Genomic DNA, 26,377 nt, shown 5'->3' on the forward strand with positions numbered 1-26,377 from the left:
CCACTGGTACACAGAACAAAGAGAAAGAAGGCTGGCTGAAAGGAGTTTCATCCAAGGGTGACTCTACCCAGCAAAGAGCCAGGAGTTATCACTAAGCATCTGTTATAACCCCTGCTGATGGGACAGCAGCCCGCCGACCAACAGAGCCCTGTGGCCCCGTTCCACCAGGCTCTCTAAACTCACGGGCAGGACCCCAGCTCCCAGTGGCTCCCTACCATATGCCAGCATGCTTATTTCTACCTCGTGCTCTTTCCTGCCCCACAACACCCCAGCCAGCTTTCATGAGTTTCTCAAACATCTGCTAACACAACAGTTGCTGCCTGTTCTGGGGCCTCCTCGGGGAGCTTGAGGGTGCAATGTGTGGGCAGCTGCAATCAATCAAACCTCTGTTTCGGCATCCTGAGCCCTCCCTATGAATGTCTTGCCTCTGTTTGAAGCTCTGTTGAAAAATACAATTTGTTTTCTCTTTCAAATTGACCAGCCTGGAGTTAAAAACACAGTACCCAGGGGCATGGCATTCATGAGTAATATTATTAATTGTTGATTTTCTGAAGTCTTTGCTCACACACATGATCCATGTCTGAATGATACTACATGACTCGGGACTTGCTGGGAGACAAGCAGTGTTTGGTGGTCAGGCCAGGTCTCAAATGAAGCAGTTACTATCAATGTCGGGGAAAGTCTGGCTGCTAAACAGCTCTCAATGCTCAGATCAGACCCGTCCTCAATGCTGGCCACTGGCATTGTGTAAACAGGAGGCTGCGGCTTTACAGAACACCACAGACAACGAGGACCTCAGAAGACCACTTGAGGAGGAAAGCATGGGAAGAGATCTGCAAGACCAGACCCAGGCAGGACTGGGTCACATGGACTCCCACGCGCCTTTGAGCAGCTCACATCACAGAGCAGAGGCCATAACTAAAAATACAAGGAAGGTATTGTTTCTCTTCCTGGGTCTCCTTACTACAATCAACCTTCTTCACTCTAGGTCCAGCCGGCTGTTAGCTGCAGCCTTGTCTGTGGCTCCTTGGCCACAATCTTAATACTGAGATTTTAAGACAACATGACCTAAGACAATTGGAAAGCAACCTTTTACTGCAATTTTACCTTTACTGCTGAGAGGATGAGGGCCACCACTGCTGGTTAAGACAGCTGTGCCCCAGAGATATGGAAGGAGACAGGGTAGCTGTGGACCCTGGGGATATTTTAGCCCTGGTTACAAGAGTGCTTGCTGGACATGGGGAGGGAATACTCACATATGGCTAACTCCCTGTGGAGGGAGGTAAATCCTCTTCTGTCACCATTTCACCACCTTAGCAGGCATGCTGGTGGCCAGAGAACTGCTTCCTTACCATTTGCAGGAGAAGAGGATAAGGCAGAAGGATGAACAAACAAGGGGTGGTAGATGGCTAAGACAGAAAGGGACACTAGGACAGGAGGAAGCAAGAAAAGCAGCATCTACAATAGCAACAGACTGTACCCTGTGGTTGTTCACACCTCCTCTCTAGCCCTAACAAGCACAGTTTGAACTGTGCCTGTCAGCACTCACCATTCAAGAAACAGTACACTGGGTAACATGGGTGTGGTGGGCATGAGTGTATGGACAGATATACAAATGTTCATAAAAAACTATAGATAGATATACACATAGAAAGATAGAGATAAACATACATGCATGCATGCACACTATAATGAATATTATATTGGTGAACTGTAATGTGCTGGAGATCACTGAAAAATGCCTGGGGAGTGGGGTTACTCCCCACTTCCAGACCCAAGAAAGTATGTCTCAGTGTGTGCTCTCCAAGATGGCTTGTTTGTATTGTGCAAACTAGCACAAGGTGAGCCATTTCCAACAGGGGCCACTGTCCTTTATCCCATGATGTAAAGGTACCTGCAGTGGCAATGGGAAGTCTGAAGCTCATCCAGAAAGATGAACAGGAACTCCTGCTATCTGCCTCCCTGACTTGATATTTTCTATCTGTTGCTTCTGTCTGTCTATCTGCTACTGGCTGTTTATTCTTTTATTTGGATTTACTATATATAATAAACTCATTCTTTTAAAAGAAAAAACACAGCTATCAAAAGCATTCTCCAGATTATATATAGCACATGCACACACGCACACATACACAGACACACATGCACATGAACACTCAAATATAAACTCACATTAAATACACATTGGCTATTTCCCCAAATCCCCCCTCACTCCTGTGTTGGTTGTAGACCTGCTACACAGTACTGGTCAGCAAACTGCCTAGGGCTCTAGCAACATAACCCCTTTTCTGGAGCCTTCCAATTCACCAGCACCCCTAGATATGGATATAGAAGTCACTACTCTGTCCAGAAAGGTTCTGGCAGGACTAGGAACCAGCAGAGCCCCAGTACCCTCTCAGGGTTGTAATAGATAAGCCCTGACATAATACAGGCTCTGTCAGGGAGCTTGTGCCTATGGCGTGTGCTCCTCCTAAACCAAGGGGTAATGGAGACTAGGGCCTTGGGGTCTGGACCTCTGAGCTCTTTACCCTCTCCTGCTATCTGGCTTTCAGCTCTCATCCTAACCAGGCCTCTTTTCTATGGGCAGATTAGAGAGCTCTGGCTCCCACCAGCTATTGTAAAGGCCAAAGGAAAGCCCCACAAGTTCACCACCCTCAGGGTCTGTTCCTGGCCCCAGTGGGCCCCTAAAGGGAGTTGGTTTATTAGAACACCCAGCTGCTCCAAAGGTCTAACCAAAAAGGCAAAGTACCTTTATCTAAAGAGTTTATACACCTGGTCTCAGTGGCCACATGTAAAGAGGTTTCTTCACAAGAACATGAAAGTGGAACAAATATACGAACCAAGATCAAAGACCTACGAACCAGTTAAGAAGGCAGCTTGAGGAAGAAAGGGCTGTGCCAAGCCTATCCTACAGCTATCTTCCTCCCAGACATGTGGACACTGTAGTTCTCTAAGCAGCTAAAGGCCTCTAGTAAAGCCACAGCATGCAGAGGGTACCAGCCTCAACCATCCTCTGGCAAGGTTTGGTCTCTGTACACCAGTGACATGCCTTCCTCTTGTGAACCCAAACCCAGAGCCCTACCATATCCTGGCTGATTCCAGGACTCTTAAAAAAAATGTGCATGAGTGTTTTGCCTAGAGGTAGGTATATATGCCTATCACGTGCTGCCTGATGTTCCTAGAGGTCAGAAGAGGGTAGCAGTTCCCTTGGGACTGGAGTTGTAGGTAGTTCTAGGCCACCGAGTGGGCACTGGGAGCCAGACCATGTCCTCTACAAGAACAGCAAATGTACTGAAGCCATCTCTCTAGGCCCCTAACCCAGGACTCTTTACAGATGCATAAGGACTATCTCAGTGGTTATCAGATCCTTTGGCAAGTAAGGCCTACCTACTGAGAATGTATACTACTGCATGGAGAGCCGAAGCAGGCAGAGCCACAGAGGGCTGGCCAGAGGTAGATGATGGCGGGACATGGACCATGATCCACAACTCCATCCTCAGGGTCTAACCTCTGGTGGATAGGGTGCATATTCCCAGGTCATCCTCTCCTTTCCCTGAGCTTTGTACCACCTACATAGTCAAGGAGTCAGCCAAGGCGACAAGCAGAACCAGGGTGGCCTTCTCAGGCTCCATCCAGTACGCCTTCCTGGATCTTGGAGGCCTGCCTGGAACCAATGAGGCAAGCCATACATTTGGGTACAACCCACTGAGCAATATATATATATAAATATATATATAAATATATATATATAAAAAATATATATAAATATATATATATAAAATTTTTTTTGGTTCTTTTTTTCGGAGCTGGGGATCAAACCCAGGGCCTTGCGCTTCCTAGGCAAGCATATTTTTAAACAGTGTCTACATATGTGAGGCCAGAAAATGTCTCCCACAATGCAGTGCTGTTACTCCAGCTTGTGGCTAGTAAGATCTAATAACACATGTAAGCTGCCTTTATTACCTCTCTGGCTTATTCACTAAGAAAACAGGCTTGGCATTAAAAAGTAACTGAGGCTATGTATCACACCCAGAACTTAGGGCTCAGAAGTCACCCAATGCTGTCCCCTTTCAACCTATTTCAGTCTATCTGGAGAGAGAAACTTCCTCTTGGCATCCAACATATGTGTTCAGTTACAGTCCAGGGGGGTAAGGCAGAAAGATCTCCCACACGGGAAGGAGGAAGGGACTCTCGTGGAGCCAAGATGAAAGTCATGGAACCTGCACATGGAAGAGGGCAGCAACTCTGTCCCAAGTTGACCCATGGGCACAGGGGTGGCGCAAGCACATCACCAACTTGTCCCCAGTTGTCCTGGACATGTACTGGGCTCATATGTGAAAGTGGCTCAAAATTGTAGACTCTGAAGCCACCTCAGATACAGATACCTGCACCTTGTCTTCAGTGGGGGACTGACAAGCTTGGAGAATTAAAGGAACAGAAGGTAAACCATGCATAGAAACATCTTTGTTGTAAATAGAGAGCTCTACTGCGGAAGTGTGTGTGCATTTATGTTTGTGTATACATGACTGTGCATGTGTGTGCACGTGCCTGTGTGTGTGCGCACGCCTATGTAGTATGAGAACTGAAGATTGCCTGCTGGATATACCTGCCTGGTGCAGAACAGGCACTATGAGCCTGCCTGCCTTGGGTCTGCCCATGGTCTGAAGAACTTGGTCATCTCTCCTGAGAACACTCCCTCACTAGCAAACAAATCTTCATTGCCTCAAACCAAACAATAATCAATGCTTTTATACATAACACCCAAAACTAATACTCACACCACAGCACTGAGCAAGAGGCTCTCCTGGGTAGGCACACAGCTAGTAGTGCCATGTTTTGTCCACCTTAGCCATCCATCCTAGAGTTAATGGTCACAAGGACCAATGTCATATACAGCAGAGGCCTCACCATTTTGGTCACATCCTATGGCCACCACAGCAGGCACCAAATGCAGCCAGCCCTCAGGCTCTGACAACTGTCCTGACGGGTCTAACTCCAAGCCCATCTCTCTTGGATCAATACCCAAGAGAAGTGCTGGTACAATGCTGGACTCCAAGACAACGAGGACAACAACAGCGGATGGAAGTACATGGGAAAGGCTCCTCCCACAACCAGTGCTAGCAACAGTTGCACACTAACAATTTCTGAGTAGTCTAACTGTTTGACAGTTCAGTCAAAAGAAATGATTTCTTCCCACCTTCTCTAAAGTCATCATCCATGGCCCTGATCTAGGGATCAGCATAATCCAAGTGATACTGAACACTGGTGTGTGGGTTCCAGAAGAGGAGGAACCAGCAAAGGACTAGAAGAGGATTAATTAGTGTTTGGTCACACTGGACTCCTAGCCAATGCCTGCCTCTCACCATCTGTCTGCTCCTGTCCTACTAGCAATGGCTTAACAGGGAAAGAACATGCCTCGGTTTAAATGGAGAGAACCAGATACTTAAAACTTAAAAAAGCAGAAACAAAACCCTTGAAAATTTTTTTTGGGGGAGGAGGGGAGGAGGAACACTATGTTCAAAGCAAGGGGACTGACTCCTAAACATTTCTGAAAGTGTCACCGTCCCCTTAACAGCTAGACCAGGAACAGAATCCCAGAAACAGTGCAGTGTTTCTGCAGCTTATTCTAGGCTACTGGGGCACTTACCTGTGCCATCTTGGCAAGGTCTAGCGAAGGTCTTTGCTCCTGCACTTCGTCTGGACGCCGCCGTTTCACACCGATCTTCTTGTCATTAAGGACACACGGCTGGGAGCGGCTGCGGGCAAGCCCACTGGAGCGTCTTGCCAGCTCTGGCGTTGAGGCAGGTGTGCTGTTGGCTGAGGGGGGACAGTATTCTGGGAAGGAAAACTGCTCATGTGAGCAGGAGAGAGACCTTTGCAGGTCCAGCCGGCCCCCTCCCACAGGGTGTGGGTCTGGGCTCCAGCTATCCCCCACCCGCCCACAAGGGGCGGAGCCTGGCGCTCCTCGGCAGGGTTGTCCCCCAAAGCGGTGGTGCAGGCTTGACTGGTGGCAAGGTGAAGAGAGCCCATTAGCCCGGGCAGGGAGGCTGAAGCTAGAGCTCCGCTGCATGGGGCTGACACCATTGGAGTAGCGCTGGACACTGCCTCCGCTGTAGCATCGTCTCTTCTCCACGGGAGTCCAGACTTTGGACCCCAAGGGCCGCCATGACGTCCGGCAACTGGACATCTCATCAGAGAAGGATAGTGACCGGCACTGGCGTTTACTGGGAGGAGCTGAGGGGTTCCCATTGTGGTCATTTATGTTGAGGTCTTTGATTAGACTGGTCACTGCACAGGCAGTCACCGCCTCCTGGTGCCACAGAGAGCCATCCTGACACTTTTCAGGCAGACATTCCCAGATGCTGGCGCTTGGCTGGTCAATCTGAAGAGGGCATTTTCTATCCAGGTCTCGCCATCTGTCATTTTCTGGTGCATAAATACAAAGAGAAAATAAGGTCTGAGAGGCCTCACAACAGTGCTCTGTTCTTTACAAACAGCCTGGTTGCAATATAGCACTTTGGCACCAGAAAGGTCCTCATAAATCAGCCAGTTCAACCTCCATAGATGAAAACTGAGAGAGGAGTAAGGCACAACATGCTGAGTTGGAAACCAAGGCTTGGGTTTCAGTCCCATGCCTGGGTCCTCATCTAGCTTCCTTCCCAGCACTCCAAGTCCAGACCTGCTGCCCCAGGGGTTCCTGGCCCACGTTTCCCACCATGTCCTGAGTTCTGCCTTGATTGGTGGCTGAGTCAGGGGAGCAGTGTAAGTTAGCATTGGCAGAAGACCATGACCAACGCTGAGTCTTGGCCACTTCAGATGGCCAAGGTCAAAATGGGGCTGGGTTTACCTTCTACCAAAATATTCAACAATATCAGCACTGACATCAGCTGCAATCATAGCACCTTTTTAAAAATATTCATTTGGGGGTTGGGGATTTAGCTCAGTGGTAGAGCGCTTGCCAAGGAAGCGCAAGGCCCTGGGTTCGGTCCCCAGCTCTGAAAAAAAGAACCAAAAAAAAAAAATATTCATTTGATTTCTTGATGAAACTGAGGATATGTAAAGCAGGTGAAATGGGTAAGAGTAACACTTAGCTTGCCTAGGAAGCGCAAGGCCCTGGGTTCGGTCTCCAGCTCCGAAAAAAAGAACCAAAAAAAAAAAAAAAAAAAAAAAGAGTAACACTTAGGCCACAGACTGTAGGGTATGATATAGGATCAGTCAACTCTGTTTGAATGAATGAATCCAAGGGTTAGCCCAACCGTGGAATGCAAGATCTGAACCTGAACTTCTATTTCAGTAATATCTTAAGAACAAATTGTTGTTTTTCCACTACAGAATCAGACATCATACTGGGACTGTTAGGAGATGAAAGTCCCTGTTCTCAAGATTTACAAAAGCAAAGGTCAGAAGCACCTGCTGTCCAGTTAGCCCTGTCTCTGTTAGTCTGAATATACGTTTTAGCTGGCAAACGTGACAGCTTGAGCCAGGAGGTCAGTGGACCTGAAATAAAGCTGAAAATGGCTTGCAGTAAGTTATTTAAATGACACCACTGACAACCACAGCAGTTCAGATCACTCACTGGGCATGCTTCTTGGACCATAACATCCACACAGCAAACTGCCCAGGGTAATACAGCTATAGGGCACAGTGAAAACCCAGGCCAGTCTGACATTGATCCTGCCTCAAGATACTTATGATACAGGGAAGATGCAGATGGTTCAAAAGATTGCTCTATCCCTAGGTGAGCCACTTCAGGGAGCGAGAACTGTGAACCCAGCTCTACAGTACCACTCTGTTCTGTTCCTTTCAAACCAGGTGCTACTCTGTAGCCTTGGGCCTTGAATCTGTGTCAAATCTCCTGCCTCAGCTTCCCAAGTGATGGAATTAGACATGAGCCACCATGACCACAACTGGCTTACAGGGGTCACTTCTCAAAGGTCACTGAGATACACCGTCCACTGAATGTCACCCAAACAGCACCGAGTCCATTAGGTCAAGAGGGTGAGTAATGCAACCGAGACAGTGCCTAGGAGTGAAAGGAAGCCAAACCCAGGCTTCGTATGAAATGTCTTCTTCCCAGATACTCTGCTAAGTCATGAGACAAATGACCTGAGGAGCTGCAAGCCCAGGCAGAGGACACAGGGAGAAACTGTCCAGGGTTATAAATGCTGAAAACCTCAGGAGTTGGAGAGGCAGAAGAAAGGTTTACTGGATGTTTAGCAGGCCAGCTGGGAATGAAGCAGCAGTGTAGCTGAACACCCAAGACCTCAACTTAGACTCTCCCTGACCCGATGGAGGCAGCTGTGATACCTAGTCTTCTAGGTGAATTTGGTAAATTACTTCCACATGCAAACTTTACCCCAGACCCCAAATAGCTCTCTGTAAGCTGCTTATATCGTTCAGGAACATCTTCGGTAACTGTGGAAAACATTTCCTTCTGGTATTCTCTTCCTCTTGAGTATTCTCCCTTCCCACAAGTATGTGTATGTATGTGTGTGTGTGGGGGGGGGGATGACAACTCTGTAGACCAGGCTGACCTCAAACTTGGGAGCTGCCTACCTCAGCCTCCCTAGTGCTGGGATAAAAGATGGACGCTGGTTTTTCTGTAGGTTCTTGAATCTAGATTAAGGTCATCAGGCTTGCACAGTAAGTGCTTTACCCACTGACACATCCCCCTACTCAATGTTTACCATTCTCTGAAGTAGTTTTAATTTGGCATTAGTTCAGTGAATCAAAATAATAAATTCAAAACGAGGAAATATAAACTAAACTGGGCATGGTGGTAGAAGTCCAGCTTAATCCCAAGAAACTGAGGCAGGAGGATCACCTTGAAGGCACAATCAGCCTGAGTTATAGAATGAGAAGAAATGTAAATTAACACTGACAGAGTCATGACTATCTATTAAAGAAGGATAAAAGTAATTCTTTAAAAAAAAAAGTGTGTGGGGGGTGCTGGAGATATGGCTCAGCAGTTAAGAGCACTGACTGCTCCTCCAGAGGTCCTGAGTTCAAATCCCAGCAACCACATGGTAACTCACAACCATCTGTAATGGGATCTTATAACCTCTTCTGGTGTGTCTTAAGAGGGGTGCAATGTACTCATATACATAAAGTAAATAAATCTTAAAAAAGAAAAAAAGTGGAAAGTGAATCAAAATGATAAGAAACGACAGCAAATTGTCTAATAAGGTATAATTAAACTATTCTACAGTACGGAGCTGGTGAAACAGACCACACCACAGTACAGGTTCAAGGACAATGGCGTGGGGAAATGCCAGAGATATGTTGTTAAAGAAGCTGTGAATAAAGCCCCACGATTCCCTTTTTTTTTTTTTTTTAAGATTTATTTATTTCATGTATGTGAGTACACCGTTACTGTCCTCAGACACACCAGAAGAGGGCATCAGACCCCATTACAGATGGTTGTGAGCCACCATGTGGTTCTGGGATTTGAACTCAGGACCTCTGGAAGAGCAGTCAGTGCTCCTAACCACTGAGCCATCTCTCCAGCCCTCCATGATTCCAACTTAGTCAATACATAGTATGCTATACAGGAAACAAAAAGAAACGGACCAAAATATTAATGAATGATTGTCAGATGGCTGGTTAATTTATGCTTTCTTTGTTGTGTTTTTCATGTCTGTACATTTCGTGAGGAAAGTTTATTAGTGAGTATGTGAGAACTGTGGCTGCTGAGCCTATGGTGCTGTGTGTGCTCTGCCTTAGTTCTGGGAAGGAGGCCTCTAGAACAGGGTCTAAACTCATCTTCCTCTGGGTTCTCTCCTGTGGATTTTCAGGAAGTTGCTGGAACTGACGTCCATTTGAGGCCAAGACACTGAAAACACCACAGAGCTCAGGGGTGTGGTAGGCTGAGGAAGGAACCTACCAGCCTATCTGGCAGTGAGGGACCAATATGGTACCACAGCTGGTGCTTGGGAGCCTGGGACACAGGACAGAACGAGAAGAGGCTGATCCTATGTATAGAAGTTTGCATTTGCTCTTTATTCTGCTGGGTACCAGTTCTGAAGTACAACTTAGGATGACTCTCCACAGTCCTTCTCGGAGTGTGCCAAACAGCAGACCTAGCAGGGAGGGGGAGGACGTGAAGGAAAGGTGGGTGACAAAATGAAGGCAAAAACTGTAGAAGGGACTGTGCATGTCCATGAGCTCTTCCTTCTTACCACCCTCAATCTGTGCTAGGCCACAAGCCCTGCACCCTACTCTGCACAAGGAAAGCACTGCTGGTGCACATCGACAGCATCCGTGCGGCCATTTGTATGTCTGCAGCACAGATTCAAGTGGTTTCTAGCTTTATCACTTTGAAAAGTACAAATACAAAAAAGTAAAAACAATCAATACTATGTTTAGCTCTCGAGTTTCCACCCTTCACTGAGGGTCTAGAAACCAAGTCATTGGGTCAGATCTCCAGACAAAAGAACAGGAATAGAAGTTAATTTTTAATGGCAAACTGCCCTATGTGTGAAGCCCCAACTTCATAGAACACAAAGAGTTCTGAGAAGACAGCGAATGCCCCCGCCCTGCCATTCAACATTATCATTTCTGCATAAACAACTAGAACTTTTTCCAAAGTGACAAAGACCATGGATTTGGAGGAGCAATGGTCACTTGATAGGGTTAGAAAGGGCAAGGCCCTTGGTTTGAATCTCAGTTCTCTGTATTTCTTAATCCCTCTCAGCTACTGAGAGAAGACACAGGCCCAGCAGAGCGCCCAGAGCGAGCTCTCAGAAATGGCAGCTAGCAGTGTAATTCTGAAAGGACAACACTGAAAAACATGTTTGTGTTGGGGATCTGCTCTTCTGTACCTGGGTACCAATGTCTGTGGGTGGACTCAGGCTAAAGAGGGACCCACTTGGTTTCTCTACTTGAAACCAAGGTTGTGGTGAATTTTCCAAGGTATGGTTCCAGGATTGCATGCTGGATGGGAGGAGGTGGAACTTGTAGGTAGGAAGTAGAAATGCAGAATCTTGGTTGCCACAAATTTGATTCTTAAGACTAAAGCTGGTGGTTTGTTTTACTTCTGCTTTGGGCAATTAGAGGATGCAAACTTATAGAAAATCTCTCTTTGCTTTTTAAGTCCTTAAAAATCCATGTTTCACAGGCCAGGTGGGAACTCCCTGAGCTTCCATCTCAAATGGCACATGGCCTACATTATGCCATTCCTATTGTATCATAAAAAGTTCCTCGATGTTCCTAGCGCACCCAGTTCACAAGCGTGAAAGTCACACAACAGGGAGAATGTGTGTGAATGCTGTATGTGTGTGTGGGGGCTGGAGGGTTCAGTATTATCAGTTTGCCTGTGGATGGAAGGATGAACCACACAGGCAAAAACATTCCATGGGCCCAGCTCTCCCACAAGTAAACCATGTGATCAAAATCCCTTCCAAAGCTGAGGCTCAAGGACTGAGGCTGAAGTTTCTGACCGGCTATTCTTTGAGAAACAATGACATGTACCCCAGATTTACATTTATAGGGCCCAGTCCTGCTGTCCTGACCACAAGAGGAGAGGCTGCTGGGTACACAGATTTCGAGCTTTAAGAAAAGCACTTGAAGGGACACAAACAGCATCTGACCTCAAATGTTCTTGTTTCCATTTCTGCACTCTGACTGGGAAATTCCCAGGGGCCCAGGTTCTCAGGGGACTGTAAGACTTCTTATGTTCAAGAGATAGAGGAGTTTTACAGCCCTGGAGATCTCAGTGCTATGTTTTTGATAGTCTCTTAAAGTGATACAGCCATAACACAATGAGGTTTCTAGATAAGTAGTTACATACAGACTCAAGATATCTGATTCTTGCAGCCTTCAAAAGCCCAGGAAGCAAGCCACCAGCCAGAACTGTGGCTGACTCATTCCTGGATTTCATACCTGTCTACTTGTGCTGACAGGGAGGTGTAGTTATGTATTGACTCCCCCACCCCCAAGGTTGTGGTGTGCTAAGGTGGCCTCAGGGCTGCAAAGACTGTCTGTCTGGGGCAGGAGCTCTCCAACCCTTTAAGAGGGAGATTCCAGAGAGCCGGCTCTTTCTAAAGGCAGCTTTGCTAACCTGATCTGTTGACAAGAACATCAAAGGACAAGTGAGACAATAACTTGAGCTTTCCCCCAAGGTCTCATCTGGTTAGTTGGTTGGTTTAGTTTATTTTTTAAAAACCAGAGTCTGACTCTATAGCTCAGGCTGACTTGAAACTCACTATGAAACCCAGACTGGATTTGAACTTGCTGCAATCTTCCTGCCTGAGCCTCTTAGATGATGGGATCACAGACATCACTTCTGGCTTCCCCATCTGCTTTTAATGAGGTTTAGAGCCTGTCACCAGAATGGAAACTTACTAGAAGCTGAGTCAGGAAGAAAGGCTCCTAGGCTTCTCTGCTTTAGCCTTTGGCCCTGCCATGTCTTAGGGACATAGACACCAAGTTCATCTCACAAGGACCTCACACAGACAACGGGTTAGGATGGCTGAAGGTGGGTATCCCACTCGGTCTCACCTGGGCAAACAGGAAGGCTGACCTGTGGGGTTCTAAAGAAGGGACAAAGATAAGGGTGTAGAGTGGCTAGCAAGGCCTTTGCCTCATTAGTAGGGCAGGGACTGCAAACAGCAACTTTCGTGCTTTTGGCAAGCCTGTAGTCTTGCAAAAAAAAAAAAAGTTGGCCGGAGGCCGATGGGACCACTGAGATATAAAAACTACACCACCCTCAACGTTGAAGGCACAGGCCTTTGCTTCTTCATTTGTACAAGGTGCTGTGGAGTCCTGACAATCCTTTCAACCTTGACAAGAGCATTGAGCTCCATCCCCAGGATCCCAGGAGTACTTACAAATGCCAGGGAAACTAGTATTCTAAATAGCAGCACCGTTCCAAAGGACTGGAAAGGCCAGCTTGGCTATTTTTTGATTCCCCTCATGTTTGGGGCACATACAGAGCATGTGAGACAGACAGTTCTCTAAACCTCGGGCACACCAAGGCCAGCTACGTTTGCATTAGATGAGGGGACTGGCAGCAAGGACAGCCCCTCAGAAAGCTGTCAATAGATGTGTTACCTACACATTGGGGTCCTTGCTGAAGCTGAGAACATGATCATGCACTCTAAGCAACTGTTTATATCCTGGGCCATCACAGCAATCCCTGCCCACTGGTGACACTGGGCTTCAGCACAGTGCCATGTCCTCTTGGCACACCCAGTTGGCAAACAGCAGACCTGAGCATGCTCTGCGGTCCTACAGCCATACTCTGGTGACTAGGACAGGATGTTCCTGACTTGCCCACCGCCTATCCTTCTCCACTGAGAGACCAACACCCAAAGGTAGTACAGTAGCCATTCTCTGGCTGTGACATCACTGCGGCCCCTCCCTCACCCTCGTGAGAGGGTGGCCTAGGAGGCTTGCCCGTCACTATACGCAGCTGTCTTGTGCTAACTCTGTCTACTTCCATTGTGTACTTCATCCCACACACTGTCTGGAACCAATAAAAGGTACATGAACTGAAAAGCATCCTGTGTGGATTTTAAAAATCACATACATATGTAACCACAACAAAGATAAATTCAAGCTGTAAAGAGTTTTCTTTTTAAGCAGACACATGTATTTGTATGTGGATGTACTTTTTCACTGGAAACAAATCACATACCAGCCTGTATTAGTCCATGAGCAATTTCTTCTAGGAGGTCCTGGCTCAAGGACCACAATCAAAACAACCCAAAGACCTGTGCTGAATAATGCTGGTATGCTAGCGGTGCTCTTCCGTTTGTTTTGGTCATCTGACTGCAATGGAAACTACCTATCCCCGAATGCCAGCTTCTCCCTCCACACAGGTACAATCAAGGGCCACTTTCAGTGATCAACTAAGGCTGAGTTAAGAGGCCAAAGCCCGCTGAATCTCAACATGAAATCTCTTAGCCCTATGCAGCTCAACACAGCCAACTGGTTTCCCAAGGAACTCCATTCACAGAGTGCCCCGGGGAGCAACCCTTTTATGTACAGAGTAGACGTTAACAGCCGAGTAATTAAACACAGAAAGTGAGGCTTATAATTAAAATGCTGACAAACCTGAAGCAGAGCGGCACAAGTCGGCTGCTCTAATGTTTTTACAATTCCTTTTTATACATAATGTATGATCCTTCTGCTCAAGTTTCCTCTATGTTCCTTGCCTGTGAAATAATTTCCATTAATAAATAATTTATTACCATAACTCCTGAAGTAATTATGGGTTTTCATCCTTTTTTTTAAAAAAGCATATGAATTGTTTTGTTCTCTGTCCACTGACTTGTATTTGCACAATGTTTCCTAGTGGCCTTTTGGGAATAATTGGTGTTGCTCTCCCCTTCTCACGTTTTACGTGATTTCAAATCTCCTGGCCTGAGTGGTGAGAAAGACGGAATGTGTGGTATCTACTGTCCTGATGAAATAGGGCTCATTTAACAGCTGCAATTAGCCAAAGGTGATGAACAGGGCCTGCATTCACCCCAGCTGCCCTGCTCTATCAGAAAGAAAAGGAAGAGGAGGAGAGGTGGAGGAGAAAGGTGGCGGCGGCGGCAACATAAATGTGACACCAAGCATCTCCTAGAGGCTCCTAGGCTCAGGCTGGATGTCACAAGCAGCCCTCGCTTCACTGGACCCAGGAGGACATCCCTCCCACACTTCCTCAACACACCGAAGTAGATGCAAGGAAGGGTGCTGCTCTCAGCCCAGAGGGCAAGCTGGGAACTGCCATTCAACTCATGTCATGAGTAGATGCCTCACTGGAAATTCTGCCTTAGCACAGAGGTGTGTGGGAAAGATCTGGAGGTGAGAGTGGAATCCCGTTTTCTACTGGAAGAAGCTGACCTGGCACCCTAAGAAGGAACCTTCAACTGGGTACAAAGCAGGTAGACAGGGCTGGGCTTTGTTTTGTCCTGCATCTTCTTCCATCCACACTTAACCCAGATTTTTTTCTCTTCCTCACTTTAAAAAAGTGTAAAAATAACTTTGTATCATGTTCCCAAATTGAGGTGGGGCACAAGAGTAGGGAAGGGTCTGGAATCCAGTTAACAATCACAAGAATGAGGCACTTTAAAAAATAAAGCAAAGCACACACTGTTAAGAACATCTGACTACACTGCGTGGACGATAAGTGGGCACCTGCGTAGCTTAGCCACCAGGAAGGATGGCATCCTATGAAGCAGCAGCAACCCAGGGCTGCTCTCTGCGCCCTGATGCTCTTGCTGGGCCTTTCTTCAGGTGCCTAGGAAACTCCCCACACCGGTTCCCAGCTCCAGCCCTCGGGATGGGGTTAAAAGGGAAAACCCTGAGTCACAGAGCAGCTGGGGCTGAGGCGGTGATTATGATGATGGACATTTTATCTTTGCTCTGCATTGTCCAGCCCTGGAAGGGCCAAAAACCCTCTTGAAAAGTCTGGCCCCTCCGGGTGTTCTCTTCCCTGCTAATGAAAAGCAGGCACACCCAAGATGAAATCTCTCTGCCTGAGGTGCAACTCCCAGTGAGCCACAGTGATCGCACAAGACAAGCCCACGAACTACTCCATTCTTGGAGTAAGTGGGCTGGAGAGCTGACGGAAGCTACGTGTTCCAACTCCTAGGGAAGTAGGAAGGCCTCGGGCTGCTGAGACCCCTGGCTCAAAAGCTGTTGGAATGAGACAGAAGGTAGAAGGACCTCCTACCTAGAGCAGCTACACTTTGCCAGAAGAAAAGATCAAGGAATGGGGGAAATGGAGTGTACTGCCACGTGGCTCTACTGGTCTCACCAATTTTGGCACATAGAATTTACTGTCTGTGGCTCTTTCTCCTCCACTAGACATAATGTTCCTTGTAGATAAGACAGGGTCCCTTTCATTCTGCCCTGCACTAAGTGTCTAGCACATGCTAAACGCTCTATGAAAATCTATGAGAACAAGCCCCTGAAACCACCTGTGGTGAATGAAAGTCCTGGTAAGACATGCTGTGACATGGGACACGGCTCTGCTGAGTCAAGGAAGCTGTGAGCAGGCAGAAGGAGCATGGAGCTGGAGAGCCAGAGTGTCCGTGCATGCTGCTATTCCAACAGTAGGTATTACCCCTGCCTCTACTCTAGCTGAGTGGTAGAGCTTTGAGCACTGGCCTGCAGGATCCAGAGCCAGTGGGGAGCCGGTGGATAGGGCTTCCTGAAGAGTCTGCCTGTAAACACAGCTTGGCACCAAGCCCTGTGCCACCCTGGATAGAAAACAGGCTGCTGGGCTCCACAGGCTCAGTCGGCCAGAGGGCCCTGGACACCCTGAGCTGCTGTTCACTCACCTCCTTCCCCAGGCCTTTACCTACCCCATGGATAACTCGGTCACACCCACTCCCAAAGGAAGCCACTATGGTCCCAGTCCTTTGCAACTACTGCTCTGTGCTCTCCCATGCTGACCTTGTCACAAATGCCCTATTGCCATCTTCACAAGCCCACACTGCTATTGCCTAGGAGGAAACCCAGGCTCAGAAACGTTAAAAGGTTCAGTTCTCACAAGACCTGTCACAGACCAGACCCATTAGAGTCAGCTTTATTATACTGGAAGGCCAGAGAAGCCTAACAGAACAGTCTTAAAACGGAGGCCCACCATCCTTATGACAGCTTCCTGGTCTGTCTCTGATGGAGCTAAGTTTGGAGTAAAGGTTGGACATTCATAACTGATCCCCATGATAAAAGAAGGCAGCTCAATTGCAAGCCTCTTCCCAGGTGCAGAAGTACAGTAGGTTTTTCCACCATGGGACGGTGGTGGTAGAAGAGAAAAGCCACTAACCATCAATGGTCATGTGAGAGTAGGCCACGGAAATGTGTTACCCAGGTGATTTCCCTGTTTGGATGTCCTCTGGGTAGCAGTATCAAAAAAGACATCTAGCATCCTCCCATCCCCCACCCCCCCACCCCCACCCCCCCGCTGGGGACTGAAGTAAGTAAAAACACAGAAGAGAGTCTCTCCAGGACTCCTCTGGGGTTTCAGCTGGCAAGAAGGACTAAGAAAAGATGTCCATAATATGTAGCTACTCACCCATAATTCCGCAGGAGAGGAGGGTAGGTCCTTGACTCATCTTTGGCGTGTGCTGAAAACAAGCAGAAAAGCTATTGACTCTTCACAGCATCAGGAGCACGTTTGCACACGACTCTGCACTGAGCTCTTTCTAAAGTCACAATTACAGGGGGATCTGCCCTTAGGCAGCAGCAGGTTGAGTAAAGGGAAGAAAGTAGCCTAAGAGGCAACATCTGCACAGGACTGAGCCTGGCCTTTGCCTCAAGGCTCCAGAGTTTCAGACTGAGCAGACTAATGGGCTTTTGAGTCACACAGAATGCCTCTGACTCCTGGCAAGATAGCACAGATGGCATATCTCCACAGAGGGACATGGGGAGGTTTGATGCAATGACAGAACCAAACTTTATTAAGGGCTGAAAAGAAACTTGGAGAGATGGCCCTCTTAGAAATACAGAGCAGTGGACCAACTCCCTGGTGGCTCCCCAGGCCATACAGGGACAGCATCTCTTCTACCTAGAAAGGAATGCTGGCCCCCAGATGCTTATGGTTATAGTGAAGCTGTCAATCGTCCTCTCGGAAGCCCAAGACACTCACTAGTTCCGTCAGGTCTCAGCCTAAGAGCTATGGCTTTCAATTCCTGGGCACTGTCCATCCATGGGGCTTCCCACTCCACTGTTTTGTGTCTTCCCTCACAATCCACACCTACCTCAGCTGAATATAGATGAAAAAGAAGCTGAGGACTCACAGCTAGACAGTAAGTTGAGCACAGAATATTCTGGGGGCTCTTGTGTATCTGGCGTACTCAGGTGGTGAGTGAGGAGCAGACATCGTTGTCCGGACCCTGAGGAGAAGGTCTGCCTCAAGCACACAGACATTCAGACACAATATACTCAGTATGCAGGAACAGACAGTTATCTGTATTCAGGCTGTGCTAGGGGTTGGTCATGCAATGGAAACGAAGTTCTCAGCCTGTTACACACCGTTGTAGCTTCTGAGAGGAACCCCAGACCCAACCACATGACAAAAAGAGGCAGGGCTTCTAGGGTAAGAAGTGGGTGGGAGCCTGGGTCGGCTCATAAAGTCCCAGGAGGAGGGTGGGGCTCACTAGCAACACCTGGCCGACTCAGATAAGACAGCAGGCGCCTGGCACCAGCTTCCTCACCCCATCCCGGTGCCCAATTTGGGGACCTTTGCTCTTAACGAGCAGTACATTTATCCCATAGGGGTTTAATGGGCAGGATGGTCCTTTCCAGACTTGAGGACATAGAACGGAAGAAGGGCTCAAACCTTCAAGAGAGCATGATCACAGAGGCAACTCATTACATTACAGGGAGATGGGCCTTGGGCGAGGAACATCTTGGCTGCTGTTGATAGGCAAGGTTACTGATGATAAACAACCCTTTCCCCTGCCTTTTCTTGGCTTAAAACAATCCTTAACACTACCAGGTCAGGTTACCCTCTGGTATCTAACTATCTATAGCCACCGACTGAAATCTCTAGAAAGAGTTCAAAGGGACTATGCCTGCCTCCATCACAGCTAACATGGCTAGTGCTGCAGGATATGCAACTGAAAGCCACACCAAAGTCACCCAATAGAGAGCAGGTGACAAACACAGGAGAGTCTGCCATCAGGACTGTACCACCCACACAACCGATGCAGAAGCCTACTGAATCCAGAGAGGCCCCTTACTCTCCAGAGAAGGGGTCTGAGAAGGAATGGGGATGGCCTCCTGCCAGGGTGGCTTGCCCGTTAAAGGAAACTTGGTGCTCAGGGGGTACTCGGGCTCAAGGACAACATCCATTTGGAAGATCCCTACTTAGGTACACCAAGACAGAAACCACAGAGAAAGACAGAAAGCTGAGAGAACAGGAAGGAGGGAAGGCTGGCATAGTGAATGTGAACTACTGGCACACAAGTGTCACAAATGAGGGCTTGGGGCTTCGAATGCACAAGCAGGAAGCAGAGTGCAGCCACCTGTGCCTTATTATGGGCGAGCTCAAGGTCTGCTCATTCCACTGACAGGTGTGGAGGGCCAGGGGAAGCCCGAGTTGGTCCCAACTCCTGTTTGTAACCGCTGTCTCATCCTGGCCCTGCCTCTTCTGGGTATGATCTACATAATCTTCTACAGCCTGTGGGCTTTCCACCTTTATTCCAGCAGCATTCATTTTGTTTGAGCTGATTAGAGATGGCCTTTGTCAGATGAGGAACCCAGAGGCTAGAGATAGTTCAGCGGCTGAAAGCACTGGCTGTTCTTCCACAGGACTCGGGTTCAATCCTAGCACCTAATTGGCTTACAACCATCTTTAACGCTAGTCCCGAGGATCACACTTTCTTTTGGCCCCCATAGACACCAGGCATGTACATGGTGCACACACATACATGCTAGCAAAACATCTATACACATCTTAAAAAAAAAAAAAAAAAAGAGACCTGGCTTCATGCTGGATCCCACATTAGGACCACGGCCCTGACTTGCTTTGTGAGCCCTACTTCCCTGTGTATAAGGGCACACCACATGTTGACCTCTGGCAGGTTTGCCTAAGGATTTTACTTTGGGGAAAATGGCATCCAGGAAACAAACCTTCCTATTCCCAGTCTACCAAGAATACAATAAAATGCCCACTGGCACATGCCATTCTTGTAGCCAGCTTCTAACTCTTCAAATCCTGTATTCCCAGAGTGGGAAGAGGGGATGAGAAAATCACTGTGTCAAGCCAAAGGGACTCTAGCTGTGAGGCCTCCTGAGACTTCCGGAATCTGCAACAGAGTGAGCTCAACTGCAGGCTGAGGTCTGCAGGGAAGGAAGCGAGAGCATGCTTCCTTTTTGCACGTCTCCCTCTTTGTGTCTAAACCCACGGAGGCTCAGTCTCAATGGGACGATTCCCGTCACAAGAGAAGCCTCTGGAATCAGGTCCTGGTAGGAAAGACAATTGCTGGAAATCAAAGTGAGGCTTCAGGGACATCTGTCTGACTGAAGAAGGCCTGGACTTCTATAAAGACCCAATTCAGGCTCCAAAGGAGAAGCTAGCAAATACAGAAACGCCAAGCCTTACTCGTGGTTCTCACAGCTTTCTTCAAAGGTTACTGCCTAAAACAACTGAGCACTTCCCCCTTTGCTTACACAGCACACAGACAGCCACATGTGAAGGGGAGATGTTCATACCACATACCAAGAATAAGCATTGTATCATGCCTGCCTCTCAAACAGAACTTAGTAAAACGCAGCAGCAGAAAGCAGAGAATTCAGGTCTACAAAGATGAAGAGAAGCAGAAGGGAACAGTACAATGGAGACAGGCGCTCAGAGATGCCAAGGTAGCCCCAACTTCAAGGCTGAGGGTCCCCAGGCACAAAAGTCCCTATAGCGCATTTATCTACCCAGGATGAAAGACACCAGACTTCAGTTACTGTGCAGTCAGCCAGAGACCCTGGTTTGGAGCTGCTGAGGACAAAGTGTCAGGTTGTCCTAACAAGGGATAATGAGGATTCTCTGTACCTAGATAGCTGGACACAAGGCCTACCTAATGTGGCTACCAATTTCAGAATGGGAAAATACCTTAGCTCTAGCACTCTAATGTGGCTGTGCAGAAGGCAGTGTCTCTTCTACTCCTGACTGCATGACTGAGGATAAGTATGCTGTCTGTACCGAAGTATACTGAACTCTGCCCAGAGTAACCACTAGTCTATCTTCTCTGGTCTCCAGGATTTAGAGTAGGCTGGGAGAGAAAGTTGGCCTGGCCTAAGGAGGTGGTTACTCTGGAAACAAAAACACGCTCTTGGCCTGCATGTAGGCGAATGGGCAGGAGCTGGGGGAGTTCAGTGCTCCAGGGTCAAATGTCTGGGCTGCTTTCCAGTGATGGTGGCTAATGTTAGAATATGAGAAGGAAAGGCCCTCTGAACAGAGGAAAGCAACCAGGCAGACTAGGGAAAGAGGACCAGACGTGGTCATGGCTATGTGGTGTGCAAGCCAGGGCTGCAAGGATGGCTTCTCCCCATACCAATCATCCCCAGAGAAGGGGATCCTGTGCCCAGAGGGAACAGGCTAAGCACTGGTAGGTTCCTGTTCTTGCTCCGAACAGTCTACCTTTGTCACCAGAATTAGAGTTTTGCTGTTATGTCTTGAAACAGGGTCTCTCGTGTTGTCCAGGCTGGTCCCTAACTAGCTAGTAGCCATAACTGGCCTTGAACTTCTGATCCTCCTGCCTCCACCTCCCAGGTACTGTGATCATAGGTTTATAGCACCAGTTCTTAAAAAGAGAACGAAAGAGTGAAGACCATGAAAGGGCAGAGACCACTACCGGTCTTCCCATTCCTCATCAGGACTCAGGGCAGCGACTGGGGGTGCTCCAGGGTCGAAGGGTCTAGGGAATCTTCCACCTAGGGTGTCCCAGACCTTCCCTCTGTGACTGGGAGGAGCCCAACACCACACCCCCACACCCTGGAAGACTGCATCTACCATCCCAAAGGCTCCTAGCTTCGCTAGAATCCTGTTCCCTTTTGAAATCTTAACCTCCACTTCTGTTATCTTTTTGATCTAATTAGAAAACAAAAGAGAAACTGTTTCCCATCTTTTCTGTGTTAACTGGTGGCAGCTTGTGTGCTTCATGGACCCCAGCAACTTCCTCTGCTGCTCACAGAGAGGACTGGTTGACCTCAGGCTCTGTCTCAGGGAGCTCATCACTAGACTGACACTATTTGGATCTGTCTTCAGGCACATATACAACTTTTTTCCCTGAGGTAGCCACAACCTTCAGAGGCTCCGCTAGCCCATGCACTACTCCCATACTGAGTTCTCTGAGCCACAGTGCCTGTCTATTTAAGGGACAGAGATGGGTACACGCCTGCCCCTGCCTGAGTACCCTCCATCGAACTCTCCATACCTTCTGTGGCCACAACAGTCCTTCCTCTTATATTGAACCAGGCCCAGAATGTAACAGTCAGTATGTAAGATGTCAACAAACTCACAGATAAGAAAAGCTCTCTCAGAGGAGAAAGAGAGCTTGCCACTGACCTGCCATGTGGAGCAGAGGGGAGGAGACAGATGGTCTGGGCCTACGTGGGCCAACAGCAAAGAGCAGAGGCAAGAAGGCTGCACTCTGGAAGGGGAGCAGAGGTTGGAAGACGTGGAGAGCAGGCCGTGAGCCCTGAGGGAGGGATGAATAAACCCCGCCCTTCTATTCTAGGAAGGCAAGGCTCCTCCCCTAGGGAAGGCACAAGGCCATGTTCCTCATGTTAGGGCTCAGGAAGGGTTCCTTCCATGACCTTGGGCCCTGGTACTAGGAACCAGCTCTGTGTGGCCAGCCCCAGCCCAGTCCTACCTTGACACTAGACAAGCACAGAGGTGGCTATGGAGGCCAGTAATACAGCTCAACGCTCAGATGCATAACCCCAGGGGGCCTCTGGGCAGCCCCTCTGCCCCAGACCATTCAAGTCCTATCTTCAGATCCTCCACCCTAAAGCCAGTTAATGCTAACAAAAGAGATGAGACAAGCATGGTGCATATGTGTGATCCCTGGGCTACACATTAAACAGAGGGACCAGAACAACAAGGTCAGAGCTGTGGCAATGGGAACAGACCGTGTGCACTCACTCACTCTAACTGAACAGCTCTTATGCAAGAGCCGTGTGGTTCCAGGAGAGAAAGGCAAAGGCCTGGCTTTCATTAAATGTCCACCCTAGCATGAGACCATGGGTAACCTGTTAGAAAGTGGTATGGGCTGAAGAGGGGAATCCTGGGTAGACAAAGGGCAGGCGGTCTGGGCGTGGGCAGGACTGAATTTGAGGGTGAGAGGCCACAGAAGGAGGGAGGATAGAGTCCTGTTAAGAGAAGAGTTCTAGGCTATGGAAGAAATCCAAAGGTCCTGAGGTTGGCGCCTCTGTGCCAGAGGCCAGTATTAGCTGGGTGGAATAAGCGGAAAGTTACAGTACTCATGAGGCAGGAGGCCCGTGGAAGGTTCTGAGCAGATGGACAGACTTGACTGGTACTGAATGGCTGCTGGGTGAAGAACAGGTTTTAAGAGCCAGAAGCAGAGACCCAGTTACCAAAAGAATCTCTGTGAGAGAGGCCAGCACATAGGATAAGGGTGGCTGCTCAGTGAGGGTGGAGCTAACAGCGGGAAGTGACCCAATTGCAGATACACAGTCTATGTGAATTGGAAGGAAGGCGCAATGGCTGAAGCAGCTCCATTCCTGCTGGGATGGCCCAAGTGTCCACCAAACAGATGAACCTCGGCTGATTCTCTCTGCCCCGGGCCCACAGTGCTGGAGCAGAGAACAGCCAAGGGATAGGTGTCCCAATACAAGCCTAAGGGAAGAGGCCTAAACACAGGCCAGCAGTGGGGCTGATGGCCGGGAATGAGGTGAAGAAGTGGGCAAGTCACCAAGACAGTCGTTGCCCTGCTGCAGGTCTCAGCTTTGAACTACATGTTTGGAAAATAAGATTGGGCCCAGTGGTTGCTAAGCTGCTTCTTTCCAGCCTCTGAGGCCACACCCAGCACCTCTGTTCTGTGAGGCTCTGATATGCTTACAGACCAGCCAGCCTCCTCAGCACACCTGAATTTCAACAGGGTATCAGCTATGAATTGGCATTACTGGCCCTTAAAGGGCCACTGCATACATGCTTGGTGGAGCCTGTCTCCATACTGCGAACTACTCTACACAAACAGGGCAAGGCTCAGCTCCAAGTCATGCTGTTTCCTCAATCTGCTGGCCTATGCCAGTCCACGGAACAGGCACTTGGGAAAGCCTATGGAACACACGCAGGTCCCAAGTATTTCACCAAACTCCTTGGGGGAGGGGCTTCAGCTATCACAATGTGGTGTTTGCCAGCCAGCATGAGACAAGGAAAGGTAGCCCACCACTACATGGTAGAGGGTACATAACTAACTGGGTGGCTCTAGGAGGGTAGGTGACTAGATAGAAGCCTACTGTCATGTAGTCAGAGGGCAGCCATAGCCTGCCACCTTACTGCCAAACTGCTTCCTTTCTCCCTAACCTACCACTCTTGACCCTCAGGTGGTGGCTCTCACCCTGCATTGCCTTTGAGAGACAGTCTTATCTTGGCTCCTACCCTGGCACCCTCATCCTGGAAGTCACCTCTCTCTTTAGGTGGGGGTGAAGGGAGTGCTGGGCTAAGCTGAGCCACCGCTGGCCTGACCTTCCTCCCTCATCAAAGCAGCTCTAATCTGGGTCCAGCTACTGTCTCCCTCTGAGTACAAATCTACACTCTGCTCCTTTGCCACACAGCCCCAGCCTAGACCCTCTCATAATGCTCTGCTTACTTCTAAGTCGTTGAGGCCCAGATGCCCCTCCACAGCCATACCACAAGCCCTCCCTGCACATCACAACACAAAGAAGGAGAAAGAAACGCAGCCCTTGAGGGTCTCACCAGTTCAGGGATGAAGGTCCTGTGTGCTACAGAGTCAGCTCCCTGGTTGATGAGGCTTCTCCTTAGGATCATCACCATGGTAAGGACCTCAGGCACTGGGCTGCATCCCAGGTTGGGTACAGGCCATCTTCAGGTGGGCAGACTTGATTAACAGTGATACTTGAGCATCCTGGGGAGTGATGTCATCGGAAACAGCTCCCCATCAGTTGCTCAGACTGGTGACAAGGCCCTCTGGGAAGGGCCAAAAGAAGTCAACAACCTGGAAAGACAAGATAAGCAACGGGCTCAGGACTAGGAAAGCCTCAGATGGAAAGAGCATAGCTCGGCCCCTGTGATACAGAGAACCCCATGGGGATGGAACCATATTTCTTACTAAAGGAAGTGTACTCTGGGAGGCCACCAAAGCCTAGAATCACTTTCTTAGATCTCGCTCACACACACACACACCCCAGCTAGCCTTAGATATCCAATAGCCAATGCTCTGTCAGACAGAGCAACAAATTTGGGTCCAGCCATGAGACATCTTCAAGAGCATAAGTTCTGAGATGCTAGCAATATGTGGTTCCTGGCAATACAGCATCTTATCACTGACTGGGCTGGCTTTGCAGGCACATCAAGCTCACATTAGGACAAGTTTAGACTGGCTAAGAATCAATATTCCTCATCCCCACATCCAATATCAAAGGGGGAAGGGAAGCCAGAGCTGGGCCCTGGCTTACCTTATCTACCTTGTTATAAACAAATGCTACAGACAAATCAGGAAGGTCTATTTAAAGACATGTGCCCCATTCTTAACAGCTGTAGTTGTGTCCCTTTCCCCAGAGTGAACCGCACCAAGTGACCTAGGAACTACTGCCCAGACCTCCTTGGTACTGTCATTCACCAAAGATTATCATGCAGCCTCCTTGTTCATTGTGTCCCATCAAGCAAAGGCAGAAACTGCACAGGCTTCCGGGCAGGTCTGAAAAGCCATTCCTTACAAGGTGACTTCTCTGAACTTAATTCCCCATCCCCACCAGTCTGTGGTTCAACCTTCAAAGGAAAGTTACATGGATATAAGGATCAGAAGGTCACCATTAAAACCTAAAAAATAATGGTAATAATAGCAAAAAAGGGAAAGAAAAGCAGCTCCTAATCTGTAATTAAAAATGGAATGTTCAGTGCAGGAAAATGTTTTAGAAACTGCTGTGTGAAAATTAATTGCACCCTGGTATTTACTTCTCATCCAGCTTGTAAATCATATTTTTCCTGTTTACTTCGATTAGACTTTACAGTGGGTACTGTTGAATCTGCTACGATAGGCCAGCTGGTAAGCACAGGAAAATGACCTTCTAACTTCTTCGAAAACAAAGTTCGTCCAAAGTGCAAAATCAGGAATGGGGAGGGGGTAGTCAATGCATTTATAAAGCTTGACTGTTCAGGAAAGGAGGCGGGGTGTGGGGGTTTAAGAGTCTCTGGCGACACTGGGAGACCTGCTTCATGCTTCGATACCACATCAGTCTCCAAACTGCATCCCAACCAAGTGTGATGTGTTTAAGGAAGGAATGTCAAACCATTCCGCCTAGTTCTGGCTTAACAGCAGGGGCAGAAGTGCCTGCTGGCCCTCTGCATACTTGGATCAGGAGCAGGCCAGGAGGGGTGCCCCTGGACTCACCCTTCAAAGGGCCCTTTGTGCTGCCTCGGCAGGGGAGGCCCGATGGCAGCCATCACCTTTCTGGGTGTGAACCTCAATTCAGTACTAGGGCAGGCAGCCATTGGCACGAGGCCTGGGAGGTAAACTTACCATTTCCTTCTCTAGGTGACTGGTAGGCTCAGTGGTCATAAACTCAGATCCTAAGACCAGCATATCTGGGTTGGAATCCCCACTCTTGAAATATTTCTCTGTGAGGCTCAGTTTCCCTCTTGATAAAAAAGAAAACACTGGCTGCCCTTAAGATTATTGTATCCTAGGAAATCAGAGCTCAAGCCTTTTGCTCTGTGCCTGGTTCATCTGAGAAATCA

General features: G+C 48.4%; 1 protein-coding gene across 6 annotated transcripts in view; it reads right to left on the reverse strand.

Moving 5' to 3' along the window:
* Positions 1 to 26,377, reverse strand: part of Fam53b (family with sequence similarity 53, member B) — a 102,343-nt gene that overhangs the window by 41,343 nt on the left and 34,623 nt on the right. For 5 of the 6 annotated variants that reach the window (XM_087561006.1, XM_087560992.1, XM_087561004.1 and 2 more), the window contains 3 exons: positions 24,377 to 24,635; positions 17,012 to 17,063; positions 5,648 to 6,426 (listed from right to left, as the gene is read on the reverse strand). In XM_087561006.1, coding sequence (XP_087417132.1) covers positions 5,648 to 6,426; positions 17,012 to 17,063; positions 24,377 to 24,454 — 909 coding nt within the window. In that variant the 5' untranslated portion in view covers positions 24,455 to 24,635. Of the gene's footprint in view, positions 1 to 5,647; positions 6,427 to 17,011; positions 17,064 to 22,000; positions 22,113 to 24,376; positions 24,636 to 26,377 lie in introns of those variants that run through there. The other variant, XM_087561008.1, reaches the window with a different exon arrangement.

This window comes from Rattus norvegicus, chromosome 1, assembly GCF_021556685.1.
Source record: "Rattus norvegicus strain SHRSP/BbbUtx chromosome 1, alternate assembly SHRSP_T2T, whole genome shotgun sequence".
NCBI classification, from domain to species: Eukaryota; Metazoa; Chordata; class Mammalia; order Rodentia; family Muridae; genus Rattus; species Rattus norvegicus.